General features: G+C 38.3%; 1 protein-coding gene and 1 long non-coding RNA gene across 3 annotated transcripts in view; one reads left to right on the top strand and one right to left on the bottom strand.

Annotated features, from left to right (window-relative positions):
* LOC139752734 (uncharacterized) overlaps positions 1 to 15749 on the bottom strand; it is a 270859-nt gene that overhangs the window by 44420 nt on the left and 210690 nt on the right. The gene's annotated exons all lie outside the window — the stretch shown is intronic.
* LOC139752731 (uncharacterized) overlaps positions 1 to 15749 on the top strand; it is a 48645-nt gene that overhangs the window by 29968 nt on the left and 2928 nt on the right. For both annotated transcript variants that reach the window (XM_071668576.1, XM_071668577.1), the window contains exons 6-12: positions 2368 to 2458; positions 2855 to 2884; positions 4194 to 4378; positions 5384 to 5552; positions 11302 to 11395; positions 13818 to 13973; positions 15534 to 15669. In XM_071668576.1, coding sequence (XP_071524677.1) covers positions 2368 to 2458; positions 2855 to 2884; positions 4194 to 4378; positions 5384 to 5552; positions 11302 to 11395; positions 13818 to 13973; positions 15534 to 15669 — 861 coding nt within the window. The remainder of the gene's footprint in view (positions 1 to 2367; positions 2459 to 2854; positions 2885 to 4193; positions 4379 to 5383; positions 5553 to 11301; positions 11396 to 13817; positions 13974 to 15533; positions 15670 to 15749) is intronic.

Here is a 15749-nt window from a genome sequence, read left to right as displayed (position 1 = left end):
AATTATTGTACATATGCATTGCTAAATGAATATACATGTGAAGAAAAATATATAAATGAGTCATTCTAGCAGGATGGAGCTCAAGTTAGAAAAAATAAACAAGTACAAGGTCAAGGGCCTCAAACAGATGCATACAGAAGGTATGAGGACCATGCCCTCAGTTGGCCAATTTTTGTAACTGTTTGGTCCTAGGATGCCAATATTTTCTACTCATATGCTTATAGAAAGTGAATGAATTCTTGCCCTAGTAGTCCTTTATATCTTCTATGGGGCTCCCACAGCACAAAGTAAACCTTCCATGTCCACTAGGCAAGACCACAGGTCATAAAGTGTTTCAAAATTGTGTGTTTCTGTATGGGGACTGCAGACTGTTGAACAGCAGATGTTTGGTCTCTTCATTGTGGAAGTTGTATCATGAAAATTAAAGGTTCTGAAATGTGTTGCATCAGTGTTTTGTATTGTTGTAGGGATGGATGATGGCCAGAGCTTAAATGGGAAAATATAATTTGTGACTGCTTAAGGAGTGTAGTTTTATGTGGGTGTATGTCTGGAAGTGTTGAGTTTAAGACCGAGTTTAGAGGACAGTTGTTTAGAGTTTGTAATGTTATTTTGGTATGTACGTATTTTATCAGTGTTGTAATTTCTGATGGTGAGGGGCATCAATGTGCAGAGGTCGCAGAGGTGTAAAACAGGGACAAGCACTTATTTCTGTTTTGGGGTTGGTGGCTAGTTATAGAGTGGATTAGATGTGAAGGGGCCTAGTGCTGCTGAAAAGGAATTAGTACTGTGCATGCTGACTGGAACTGTATTGTAAGGATCTTTGTTTCATTATATTATGTTCATGGATGCTAGGCAGACGATGATTGCTCTGAGTGCTCTTTTTTGTGGTTTGCAGTTTTATTTGAGTGTGAACGAATGTGGCCTTTTTTGTCTTTTCCTAGTGCTACCTTGGGTGTGTGTGTATGTGTGCTATTTCATGTGTGGTGGGGTGGAGATGGGAACAGATGAAGGCACCAAGTATGAATATGTACATATGTATATGTCTGTGTATGTATATGTTGAAATATATAGGTATGTATATGTGTGTGTGTATGGGCATTTATGTATAAAAGAAAGCAGCAGGAGGTCAAGAGAAAGGTGCAAGGGTTGAAAAAGAGGGCAAATGAGAGTTGGGGTGAGATAGTATCATTGAATTTTAGGGAGAATAAAAGAATGTTTTCGAAGGAGGTAAATTACATGTTTTAGACAAGATAACAAATGGGAACATCGTTGATGGGGGCAAGTGGGAAAGTAATGATAGGTAGTGATGAAGTGAGTATTTTAAAGGTTTGTTGAATGATAAGAGTGGCATATATAGGGTGTTTTGGCCGGGATGGTGTGCAAATTGAAAGGATGAGGGAGAATGGTTTGGTAAGAGAGAAGAGGTAGTGAAAGCTTTGCGGAAGATGAAATCTGGCAAAGTGGCAAGTTTGGATGGTATTGCAGTAGAATTTAGTGAAAAACGAGGTGACGGTGTTGACTGGTTGGTAAGGATATTCAATGTATGTATGGACCATGGTGAAGTACCTGAGGATTGGTGGAATGCATGCATAGTGCCATTGTACAAAGGCAAAAGGGATAAAGATGAGTGTTCAAACTACAGAGGAATAAGTTTGTTGAGTATTCCTGGAAAATTATATGGGAGGGTATTGATTGGGAGGTTGAAGGCACATTCAGAGTATGGTTTCAGAAGTGGTAGAGGATGTGTGGATCAGGTGTTTGCTTTGAAGAATGTATGTGAGAAATACTTGGAAAAACAGATGGATTTGTATGTAGCGTTTATTGATCTGGAGAAGGCATATGATAGGGTTGATAGAGATGCTTTGTGGAAGGTTTTATGAGTATATGGTGTGGGAGGTAAGTTGGTAGAAGCAGTGAAAAGGTTTACCAAGGACGTAAGGCATGTGTATAAGTAGGAAGAGGGGAGAGTGATTGGTTCTAAGTGAAAGTTGGTCTGCAGCAGAGGTGTGTGATGTCCCCATGGTTGTTTAATTTGTTTATGGATGGGGTGGTTAGGGAGGTCAATGTAAAAGTTTTGGAGAGAGGGGCAAGTATGCAGTCTGTGACATCGTTTGTGAAGACTTCTTAATCCTGTCCAATAATGCTAGTCACCTTGTAAGAGAGCTTTTTAATAGGAAAGCAAGCTGCTTCAAAATGCTCAGTTCTGTATGATAGTAAAGAGAAATTAAGAAATGGAATTCCACAAGTATAAAACTCCCTCCCAGGCAGTCACAAGCACACCGGTTCTACATTATGAATCTATAGTAATGTGTGTATAATTCCTATTCTACTGCTGTTGTTTAACATGGAGGTATCCATCCACTGCAGGAGAGAGCGAAGTGTGTAGCACACAGGCAGCAGCAGGTCTTGAAGCTCAGGTTGATGTAGAAGTGCTTTCTTGTGGTGTCCAGCCAAATGTGTAAGTTTCATGTTTTAACCATCAGTATTGTCTATATTCAACAAAAGTTTCTCTTCTTTATTGTCAGAAATTATGGTTCAGTGTTCTATCGCTCATTAATAAGACTCTCTTTATCAGGCATGATCTTATTGCCATAATAAGGTCCTGTAGTTTTGTTCTAAGCCCAAGAAAACCAAGATCTGCCAGTGTTTTAGCACACACAACAGTTTGATATGTTCTTACAGCCTGTTTTTAATATTGTTTAGGAATTATCAAGTTAATATTTGCAGCAACAATAAGGAAATTTGCCTTTTATATATTTTTCCTGCTTAAGCATAATTACCTTGTTTGTATTTTCCTATACTTTCCTGTAGAAACAAGAAAAGCTTAATAAATTTATCTTTATTCTTTTTCCAGAAATGTCCCTGATATTGTTCGAAGTCACGGGTAGGTTGCAGCCTGATCTTTTTGTTTCACCACATTCATTTTAGAAATATAGCTGTTCACAAAGTTACACTGCTCAGACTTGCAGAAATTATATTTTTGTGAATAACATTTTGGTATATGAAAAAAATATTAGTATAAGCAGTCTTCACCTCATGTTGTATTACGTAGACTGTCACTTTAACACTTAATCCCTAGCAATATAGATACATGCACCCTCTCATTTGTGCAATTCTTTTCTTTTGACTCATGTAAAATTAGACAAAAATGTCAAAACCATTATTTTGCTATGAAGTGAGATCCCTCAATATTGGGTACTAAAGGGACACACAATGAGCTTACAGTCACTATCCTCTGACTGGAAAACATCATGAAAACTCATATGTGACTCAAATGTACCTATATAAGGCCCACCTCCTGTTCTCATAAGTATGTCCTCCCCATTCTCTCCAACACTTTACATTTCCACTTCACTCTCCTCTTCAAGTAAATTTGAATATATTTTCTCTCTCGTCTGATAAAGATATTCAGAGTTCTATAATTTGTGAGGGTGTAATAATGCTTATATGAGCAATGGAAACACAGCTTCCCATGTGAATAGGATGTGTTGGGTCATCCAGAGTGCCAGGGAAATAAAGCAGATGTGTCAAAGCTCTGGAAGGATGCACAGAGTCCCAACACAATCATTAGAGGGTTACTGGAGCCTTCAGGCCCCAGTTTTGACATAAGTGAGATCCTATAATCATGAGCTCTGAGGTAACACACAATGAATCTACAATCACTATCTATTGACTGAAAAAAAATCATAAGGTCTTTTATGGTTCTGTGTGGCCTATATAGGGCCCACTTCCTGTTCTTATAAAATGCGTCCTCCCAACATTGAATCTAATCTTCTTCCAGACTTAATCATCTCTGTAGGTTCACCTAGAGCAATTTCATAGTCAAAGACAGTTTCTGTAACTACTTATAGTGTCACCTGTAATGTGAGAAACATGTTTATCAGGAGGCAGTTAGCAGTGTGTATGACGAGAAAGCTGAGCATCAAAATGGATTTGATATGACAATGCTTAATTTTCAGTTATGCCTCTTGATGCCACTTAATCCCTTTTCTTTTTATAAGGTGTCTCCTTTTTTTTTCAATTACATATTATTTTTACATTATCTTACAGAAACATGAATGAAATAATATACAGTGCCTACATACTATCTGCACACTTGACAGTTCTCCCTCTTTTCTATTAAATTAATGATGCTTCATTAACTTAACTCTAAAGCATCATTCTACTACTCTTTTGCATTTTTTGGTCTGCAGAGCTCCCTTCTGTGGGTCAGGAATAGGAGTACCTGTGCTTAGTGTGGTGATGGCCGACTGTTGGGGCACAGCTACAATCCTTGCACAATGCCAGTCTGATGGCTTGTGGCACCCATATGGCAACCATGGAAGCAATTCTTCACCATCCAAACACCTATGTCAGATTCATGATGTCAACTCTCCTGGTAAGTTTTATATCATGTAAAAGATTAACTAAGGAAGAAAATCTTCTATAGCTTACTTATACTTACCAATATTTTTCCCTTACTTGAAATCTGTGGAAGGGGGATGCCAACATAGCAAATGTTATTGCTGGAGCATTTTCCAGTTTAGCGTTATCTTATGCACCTGCAAATGGGCACCACTGTGTCATTAAATGAATCTAGATGGTAGTCCAATCAAGTGCTTACACACTTGCCCATGTAAAGTATTTTGATTGGCCATAATCCCTCTGCAGTGCAATCTATACTCTTTGACTTTATTTATCAGACAGCACATTACTTTTAGGTTTCCAAGAAAGTCTTGATTTGTAACTCCTAGTTACTTTTAGGTTTCCAATAAGTCTTGATTTGTAACTCCTTGTAAAACATTACTCTTTGGTAGAAAAATATTTGTTTTCAGACATTCCTCAATAATGATTTTACATAATCTCAGCCATACATTAATTCAGCAATATTATTCATATGTTAGTGGGCATTAAGTGCATTCATAGTAAGATTATTGATAGATCCTTTACCAGAAGTCATAAATGATTTCAAGAAACCAATAACTGGTTTCTCCAGATGCAGTAACTTCATTCTGGAGATCATTAATGCTGTACCTGATGGAGAATTAATTGTAATCTATAAGACAACACTAATGTGGTAAATGAAACTGACTACGTGAGGTCATTAACTTGTCTAAAGGAAAGAATTTCTTGTAATCATCAGAAGAATTTTGATATTTAATGTCACAAGATATGTCTAATCCAAGTCAAGCATAAGACATTTATCATATGAAAACTGGTCTCCAGTGAGAACTGTAGCACCTTGTTCAGTGTAAAAATTTTAGTGTTGCAAAATTTCCTCTTTGAATTTATTTCAAAATTTCTGTAATATTATTCAGAGCAAATACCAGGAATTAGATTTTTTGCATCATGCAAACTAGTATAAGTGCTCTGAAGGTACCTGAAATCATTTACCGTACAACAGTGTGTGGTCAGCGGTCACGATACATAAACCCAAGCAACAGAGCTCTTCCTAGAGGACCACTGAATAAATGGCCTTGGTTAGTGGGCCTCTTCCGGAAGCAGAAGTACTCCTGCACTGCTACCATCATTACTCCAAACTTCCTTCTTACAGCTGCCCATTGTGTTGCCAGGTTTGTCATTACAGTTTTTATAATATGTTTTGTATTTTATAGTTTGAAAGCTTTAATGTGTTTATGCATGTGAAAATTTTGGGTTTTTGAAGCCAAGGAGAGTACTTTAATGACTCAATGATATGGAGTGATCTTGTCAGAAGTAAAGATCCCATCTTTGTGCCAAAGTGTTATATGCTAAAGGCTATCAAACACTGATATCTTAGTCATATGATTTTGGAAACCTTCATTCACTTTGTAAGAGCTGGCCAAGACTGAAAGTTCATTAGTATATCAGCAGTATAGCAGCTTGGGGTGGGGACTTTCTGGTAACATATATAGATTCTTTTTTTTTCATACTATTCGCCATTTCATGCGTTAGTGAGGTAGCATTAAGAACAGAGGACTGAGCCTTTGAGTGAACATCCTCACTTGGACCCCCCTCTGTTCCATCTTTAGGAAAACTAAAACCGAGAGGGGAGGATTTCCAGCCTCCTGCTCCCTTCCCTTTTAGTCGCCTTCTACGACACGCAGGGAATACATGGAAAGTATTCTTTCTCCCCTATCCCCTATTCCCTCAGAGGCCCAGTCCTCTGTTATTAACGCTACCTTGCTAATGCGGGAAATGGCGAATAGTTTTTTTTTTTTTTTTATTTTCCAAAAGAAGGAACAGAGAAGGGGCCAGGTGAAGATATTCCCTCAAAACCCAGTCCTCTGTTCTTAACGCTACCTCGCTATCGCGGGAAATGGCGAATAGTATAAAAAAAAAAAAAAAAAAAAAAAAAAAAAAAAAAAATATATATATATATATATATATATATATATATATATATATATATATATATATATATATATATATATATATATATATATTTATCTTGCTTTGTCGCTGCCTCCTGCGACATATATATATATATATATATATATATATATATATATATTTTTTGTTTTTTTTGCTTTGTCGCTGTCTCCCGCGTTTGCGAGGTAGTGCAAGGAAACAGACGAAAGAAATGGCCTAACCCACCCCCATACACATGTATATACATATGTCCACACACGCAAATATACATACCTACACAGCTTTCCATGGTTTACCCCAGACGCTTCACATGCCCTGATTCAATCCACTGACAGCACGTCAACCCCGGTATACCACATCAATCCAATTCACTCTATTCCTTGCCGTCCTTTCACCCTCCTGCATGTTCAGGCCCCGATCACACAAAATCTTTTTCACTCCATCTTTCCACCTCCAATTTGGTCTCCCACTTCTCCTCGTTCCCTCCACCTCCGACACATATATCCTCTTGGTCAATCTTTCCTCACTCATTCTCTCCATGTGCCCAAACCATTTCAAAACACCCTCTTCTGCTCTCTCAACCACGCTCTTTTTATTTCCACACATCTCTCTTACCCTTACGTTACTTACTCGATCAAACCACCTCACACCACACATTGTCCTCAAACATCTCATTTCCAGCACATCCATCCTCCTGCGCACAACTCTATCCATAGCCCACGCCTCGCAACCATACAACATTGTTGGAACCACTATTCCTTCAAACATACCCATTTTTGCTTTCCGAGATAATGTTCTCGACTTCCACACATTCTTCAAGGCTCCCAGGATTTTCGCCCCCTCCCCCACCCTATGATCCACTTCCGCTTCCATGGTTCCATCCGCTGCCAGATCCACTCCCAGATATCTAAAACACTTCACTTCCTCCAGTTTTTCTTCATTCAAACTTACCTCCCAATTGACTTGTTTCTCAACCCTACTGTACCTAATAACCTTGCTCTTATTCACATTTACTCTCAGCTTTCTTCTTTCACACACTTTACGAAACTCAGTCACCAGCTTCTGCAGTTTCTCACCCGAATCAGCCACCAGTGCTGTATCATCAGCAAACAACAACTGACTCACTTCCCAAGCCCTCTCATCCACAACTGACTGCATACTTGCCCCTCTTTCCAAAACTCTTGCATTCACCTCCCTAACAACTCCATCCATAAACAAATTAAACAACCATGGAGACATCACGCACCCCTGCCGCAAACTGACATTCAGTGAGAACCAATCACTTTCCTCTCTTCCTACTCGTACACGTGCCTTACATTCTCTATCATATGCCTTCTCCAGATCCATAAATGCTACATACAAATCCATTTGCTTTTCTAAGTACTTCTCACATACATTCTTCAAAGCAAACACCTGATCCACACATCCTCTACCACTTCTGAACCCACACTGCTCTTCCCCAATCTGATGCTCTGTACATGCCTTCACCCTCTCAATCAATACCTTCCCATATAATTTCCCAGGAATACTCGACAAAATTATACCTCTGTAATTTAAGCACTCACCTTTATCCCCTTTGCCTATGTACAATGGCACTATGCATGCACTCTGCCAATCCTCAGGCCACCTCACCATGAGTCATACATACATTACATATCCTTACCCACACCCAGTCAACAACACGGTCACCAACTTTTTAGATAAATTCCACTGCAATACCATCCAAACCCACTGTCTTGCCCATCCAAAACCACTGTCTTTCATCTTCCACAAAGCTTTATACTACATCTCTGTTTACCAAATCATTCTCCCTAACCCCCTCTTCACACACCACCTCGACCAAAACACCCTATATCTGCCACTCTATCATCTAACATTCAACAAACCTTCAAAATACTCACTCCATCACCTTCTCACATCACCACCACTTGTTATCACCTCCCCATTAGCCCCCTTCACTGATGTTCCCATTTGTTCTCTTGTCTTATGCACTTTATTTACCTCCTTCCAAAACATCTTTTTATTCTCCCTAAAATTCAATGATACTCTCTCACCCCAATTCTCATTTGCCCTCTTTTTCACCTCTTGCACCTTTCTCTTGACCTCCTGCCTCTTTCTTTTGTACATCTCCCAGTCATTTGCACTATTTCCCTGCAAAAATCGTCCAAATGTCTCTCTCTTCTCTTTCACTAATAATCTTACTTCTTCATCCCACCACTCATTACCCTTTCTAATCTGCCCACCTCCCACGCTTCTCATGCTACAAGCATCTTTTGTGCAAGCCATCACTGCTTCCCTAAGTACATCCCATTTCTCCCCCACTCCCCTTACATCCTTGGCTCTCACCTTTTTCCATTCTGCACTCAGTCTCTCCTGGTACTTCCTCACACAAGTCTCCTTCCCAAGCTCACTTACTCTCACCACTCTCTTCACCCCAACATTCTCTCTTCTTTTCTGAAAACCTCTACAAATCTTCACCTTCGCCTCCACAAGATAATGATCAGACATCCTCCAGTTGTACTTCTCCACACATTAACATCCAAAAGTCTCTCTTTTTCACACTTATCAATTAACACATAATCCAATAATGCTCTCTGGCCATCTCTCTTACTTACATATGTATACTTATGTATATCTCTCCTTTTAAACCAGGTATTCCTAATCACCAGTCCTTTTTCAGCACACAAATCCACAAGCTCTTCACCATTTCCATTTACAACACTGAACACCCCATGTACACCAATTATCCCCTCAACTGCTACATTACTCACCTTTGCATTCATATCACCCATCACTATAACCCGGTCTCGTGCATCAAAACTACTAACACACTCATTCAGCTGTTCCCAAAACACTTGCCTCTCATGATCTTTCTTCTCATGCCCAGGCGCATATGCACCAATAATCACCCATCTCTATCCATCCACTTTCAGTTTTACCCATATCAATCTAGAGTTTACTTTCTTACACTCTATCACATACTCCCACCACTCCTGTTTCAGGAGTAGTGCTACTCCTTCCTTTGCTCTTGTCCTCTCACCAACCCCTGACTTTACTTCCGAAACATTCCCAAACCACTCCTCCCCTTTACCCTTGAGCTTCATTTCACTCAGAGCCAAAACATCCAGGTTCCTTTCCTCAAACATACTACCTATCTCTCCATTTTTTCGCATCTTGGTAACATCCACACAGATTTAGACACCTCAGTCTGAGCCTTCGAGGAGGATGAGCACTCCCCGCGTGACTCCTTCTTCTGTTTCCCCTTTTAGAAAGTTATAATACAAGGAGGGGAGGGTTTCTAGCCCCCACTCCCGTCCCCTTTAGTCGCCTTCTACGACACGTGAGGAATGCATGGGAAGTATTTTTTCTTCCCTATCCCCATCAACAAATAAATATTACATAATGAAATGGATAAACTTACATGACAAACCATTCATTCCACCCACATCCCACTCCACCAGTACATACCTCAATCCCTCCACTCCAGCTTTCTTAATAAGAATCACTGAATATCATGTGATTTACCTATGTTGATGAAATAAAAGTCTAATTTACATCATAACAGAGTATGGTATATTGACGGTAACCTACTGATGGTAAGTTGTTTTGGGTATGGTCTATGCATGAGAATTAGAGTGGGGAAATATTTGGTCCTTATACACAGGTTTCAATTACTTTGCTCACACAATGACATTCTAATAATGTATAGGAAGGAATGTAATCCTGTCATTCTGTGAAGATCCCCAGTATTGGTTCTGGTATGAGATTTCCTAGCTATCATGGGTTGTTGGATCAATCAGCCCAACCGTGAATAGTGGAAGGGGAGTGATCTTTGTGTGCAAGAAGCTCCCATTGCCCTGGCTTTGTAGAGAAGGGAGGGGGGAGGATCCATAAAGCAAAAAATCCTGTTCCCCTAGATATGAATTCTGGGAACTAAAAATCTACTGGAAATCAGCTGAGGTCAACAGTATACAATTATGGGTGAGGTCTTCACTGGTTGAAATCAATCACTGGGATGGTAAAACCCAGGGTTTGAATCATTATTGTCACTAATACTACAGTGATACCATTCTAGTTCCTTTCCTTTAGTATATATAGGGCTGTAGTAAGGCATAGGTCTGTTAGGCTATGGCCCACAGCCCGAAACCTAAGTCTTTAGGAAGAAGTCCTGGGCAGTCTCTAAATAACCAAATCTGAGCAAAGGTTGTACAGTCTCATCAAAGACCCTCTTATTCCTAAGGAGCCTACAGTTCTCTCATGTTGGAAGTAGCAAAGGCTTAGGCTGTGGGAGACTTTAGAAAGGTCCTGGATAACACCAGGGCATTTTTATGGAAATGGTCTGGTGGTAGATATAAAAAAATAAATAAACATGTAAAGATCACTGTATAGATAAATAATTAAAGTTATGAAGTCTGGAAGATAAATGGAGATACAATACAGTACACATGGATACAAGCCATGATGCAACCCAATGCCAAAGCAGGATTTTTTAGCCTGGCTGTTCTTTTTGGTTATGAATACTTCTAACATGATTTTTTTTTTAACAAGATAAGAACATTTATCTTCCAGAATTCTCATGCTTACACAGCCAATCTCTCCTCAATTTTCATCAAAACATTGAAAATGGCTCTTAATCCAGCCTCGAGTGTAACTTCCCCTCAATTGGGCCCATGTACTTGAAAGCCCTCAAAAGGACCAGAAAACAACAAAAATACATGGAAAGATGCACAAGTAGGGGGCAGAAGAGGGAAGACAGACATAAATATCTATATGTGCACCTATTATTTCAGGTAGAGATTTTGTTCATGTCAGAAAACTATGTGTCTGAATATACTTGTTTAATTAAATCACATTACAACAGAATGGTAATGTATCAGCAGTGTGTCTTATACTGACTTGCTTTAATTCATATTGATGACAGGTCACGATACGTGTCTAATACTGACTTGCTTTAATTCATATTGATAACAGATCACAAGAAACTTCGAAGGAGACGGTAGATATACGTAACCTACGGGTGCAGCATGTCAATTCCAGAGGACAAATTCCCCAAGACAAAGCATTTGTGAGTATTTAGAGTCACAGGGAGAAAGGAAAGGAAAAAGAGTCTTGTGAGAAATAGTACTGCACCAAATATTAGTACACCTAATACAAGTGTAAAACCTTAACTCCTTTTCTGCCCTTCTTGCATTTCACTAATCAAAATGCATTTATAGAATTTGTTTTCCTTTGTCAAGACATGTTATGGATAGAGGATGTCATGAAGGCCAGGACTTAGATGAAACTTAAAAACAGGAAAATTGATAGAAAAACTAACATGCATGAGCCCTGTAAAATGGATTTCACTGCTTCCTAAAGTCAAGAAGTTTTGCACACACTTGCTGCAAAAGTAGATACATACTTTCCTGTACTCAAGTACTTCAGATTGGTATGTTTTGACTGGTGCTTGTCTTTTTCTGCCATTCCATCAACATGCTATAAATCCTACTTCAGTTTTACTGTGGGAGACAAGATTGCCTTTATCCTGCATATCTATCTTTACCAACTGAGCCACAGACTTTGTTTAATCAAACATGGACTTGAAAATTTAAAACATCATTTTTCACACATTTGTTTCAAGTTCTGGGTCATCAAGGATATCAGATCCTAACATTTTTCATGTGTCCCCAAAGAAATTTATTTTGCTATCTAACAAGGCATCATAAGCATACACTGGCTGATTGCTCTTGGGCAAATTCAAAAATTTTTGTTATATAAGGCTTTACATCTGGCCAGGTTTTAATGGCCTTTCCTGCAATGGGCAGATCCTCAAGCCACTAAGTACCACACTACCTTCCATCATTGGTAGCTAGGTAATCCCCTCCTCTAGCTGGAGTTACAATGAAACAATGAAATAATGAATGGAAAACACTATCTAGCATACATCCTGTCTTACTTTGATCATAATTAAATCCAGCATGCAAAACATAAGAACCAGACACTGATGAAACTTGGAATTTGAGGTAAGATTCTTCCCCATCCTTGGCAAAGGCATCTAAAAACTTCCAAGTATATCTTGTTTTTTGTTCTGATCTCAGGAAGTCCAATCTTGAAATTTACCAGGTCATCTGATCTAATTTGTTCAATAATTCAAAATTAAAGTACTTACAGCTTTCTTGTTTTTTCTAAGAGGCACAGTAGCAAGTCTATCTGCTTCTTTTGTAACACTACTTAGTCATTCATAATATGAAAGAACAAATATTGTTCTTATAATTTTCTGAGCAAATTTTTCTTCAGAATAACTGCTAAGAAAAATATGAATGAATTAAGAACATTCGTATGCAAAGTTCTTTGGCATCTTACTCTTTGGACATATACTTTGAGATAGCTCATCAGTCTTAGAACTTGATGATACGAATACTGTCTGATTACTATTTTCATGACACTCTAAATACCTCATCAGTCAAAGCTAAACTCTTGAAAGATGGAATGACTCACATAGATAATCCCAGTTTCTCTGGTAGGGATAGGGTGATGAAAACAAATCATCAACATTCACTTTTGTTCCATGTTGCTCACCGATCATCCTGACTTGACCTGAATTGTAGGAAAAAGTAAAGGTTGTGTTTCTCGCTCTATCTTAGAAGCAAGCTTAACTTTCAGCTGGTGAGTTTTCCCTTGAAAATGACTGGAAATGGAACTGTATTTGCTAGCTTAGTGTTTACTCCATTAAATTGCAACAATCTCTAAAATCTGATTTTGGGTGTTAATATTAGGAAAGTTCTTCATCCTTTATGCATAATGTATTGATGTATTCAGCTTAGTTTGCTTTCCAGTTACTGCATTAAAAACTCCAACACGAGAGAGAGAGAGAGAGAGAGAGAGAGAGAGAGAGAGAGAGAGAGAGAGAGAGAGAGAGAGAGAGAGAGAGAGAGAGAGAGAGAGAGACTTATTAGAGAGCATTCAGTTTTCATGTGAAGATAAAGGATATTTCCTTAACCACTGGGTGTACCGCTGCTATTCACTGATATAGGCTTACTCATGAATCTCAAAATTTCAGCTTTTCAGTGAATTCTTGAAAAACTTACATTTAATACAGAGCAAAATTTCCTGACTTTTCCTCATCTTGGAAAAAATAATCAGAATTTTTCCTGACCAATGGGAATTCTGAACTGCTTGCTAGCAGTTGTACTTTCCGTTTGTGTGCTGCCTAGATCTGTTTGGTGACACTGCTCACTTTCTTGCCTAGGTATTGCAATTATGCAGCAGCTAAATACCAAATAATATTTATGAGTACAAATATGTTTGGGGTTCATGGTGTCTGTATGTGGGTAACACCTGCATTAGTTGGAATGTATGTTCATGTATTTTGATTCATGCATGCTTTACCTATATATGTGCTTGAAGGGGAACATAATGAAGGTTATATTCTCCGTATGCTTTATTATATAATCTACAAGCATGACATCAGTATCAAATAGTTGATATACACAAATTTCTCTTTCCAGGTAGCTGAAATATACATCCATCCAAATTACATAACAGGATCTCGGCCATCTCATGATGTGGCACTGATCAGACTTGAGAATGAAATTCATTTTACTCACCAAGTCTATCCTGCTTGTGTCCTCACAGAAGAAGTCCCACAAAACAAAATTGCTGCAGTTAGTACATTTTCTGTATATAATCTGCATATGAAGGAAGGGAGACACATATGTTACTAAAAATGGGCTTAGCATATACTCTTTGACAAATCTATATTTCTGTTCTGTTCCGATCTCTTATCCTACATAGTTACTCTTTCCAGACATCATCGGGTTAGAAGGTAAGTTTAAAGTCTCATAAATAAAATATTATTACACTAAAAACTAAAGCAATATACAAAAAGAATCTATAATGAAAACAAATGCAAGAAATTTAAGTTTTAGAAATTGAAGAAAGATTTCTCTCTAAGGCAATGTCCCTTAGTATGAGGGATTCTCTAGGAAAGTCTTTTTAAGAAAAGTGGAGTTAGGATCTACTAATCCTTAGAGGGAAAACCTTGCTTTCTATATCTTTGCTGTCCTTCCAATTAAGTGATGACAGACCATTCATTTTAGGTGCACCTGCTGATCAACCTACTTACCCCTGACTGTCTGGTTGCTTAATTTTTGTAGATTAAGGGCATCAATTCAGGAGCAGTCATAGTTGATATGAGAAGAGAAGAGAGAGGGGAAAGCAGGGAAAATTAAGAAATCCAAGGAAAGATGCTTACTAGAGAATACCTTAAAGCAAAGCTTTTTCAAATTTCAAAATCTAAACTACTCTCCTTTGAAGACTATCCCACAACCAAAAGTGTATACTTGCATGAAGGAAGAGAGTTTCAATTTTTTTTTCAAATAACCAAGAAGAGGAAATAAATGCCTTTAGTGGTGATGCAGAGCATTACTAGGCTCATCTCTCCTGAGGGATGAATCCCCAGAGCCACACAGGTTTTTAAAGTCGCATTATACTAAGCTATTGCATCATTTAGGGATGGTAATAGATGATAATCAAAGACTCCTTTTGTTCATTTCTTCCAAAGAAAGTTTTCTGAGAAAGAAGAAGCCATCATCCTCATATCATATACTCTAGCACAAAGCCCAGGTTGAACCAATAAGTCTATTTATCTGTCCATGTAGAGATATTCCTTGCTGAAAGGTGTTTCAGGAGTCCAGGATGCACAAACAGATGTTCTCCATAATCTCAGGTGAAGTCCAAATAGTTTCAGAGATTCAACTGGTTATACAGCATGGTGCTTTTTTGATGGTCTTCTGAGAATTGATGACAATACTTGCCACTGTATGTCTAGATTTAAAAGTTTCATTATCCTAACCAATAAAAAGTTGTCATCAGAGAGGAGATTCTTGTGGTGATGTGTGTAATTCAATAGCTTTCCTCCCAGAGCAGGTCTATAAAGAAATGTTTTCTTGAGAAGTCATTCAGGAGCTAGACTGCTAAAGAATATTAGACCGACACTTGAAAAATTTCTAAGACTTCTGATAACTCCCTCTGAGTGTTGAAATCTGTTCTCATGAATCCTTATGGATCATTTGTTTGCATAAAATTTACGAAGGTAAAGAACCAGAGTTTTAATACTTATTCCTTGTTTCACGACATAAAATATGGCACAACTGTTCTTAGAACTTTGAACGTTGTGGTATTTACTCCACTATTTAGACCTAATTGAATGAAATGTTTTTCAGACCTTCAACCGAACAATATCCAATTATGATTGGCAGCTAATACTCCAGCAGTATGACCCTAACTGTCATGCACCAGAGGACCGCTGTTCCAAAACTCTTCAGATAGAACAAGATCAGTTCTGTGCTATTGATACAGGTATGTTTCATTCATATGCACTGCTGTGTATTTGTTCAATATGTATAAAATGTTAACAGAAAACTCAGAGAACTAACCTT

This window comes from Panulirus ornatus, chromosome 13 (assembly GCF_036320965.1).
Source record: "Panulirus ornatus isolate Po-2019 chromosome 13, ASM3632096v1, whole genome shotgun sequence".
NCBI lineage: Eukaryota > Metazoa > Arthropoda > Malacostraca > Decapoda > Palinuridae > Panulirus > Panulirus ornatus.
The sequence above is the reverse complement of the archived record's forward strand: the minus strand, read 5'-3'. Positions and strand labels throughout refer to the sequence as shown.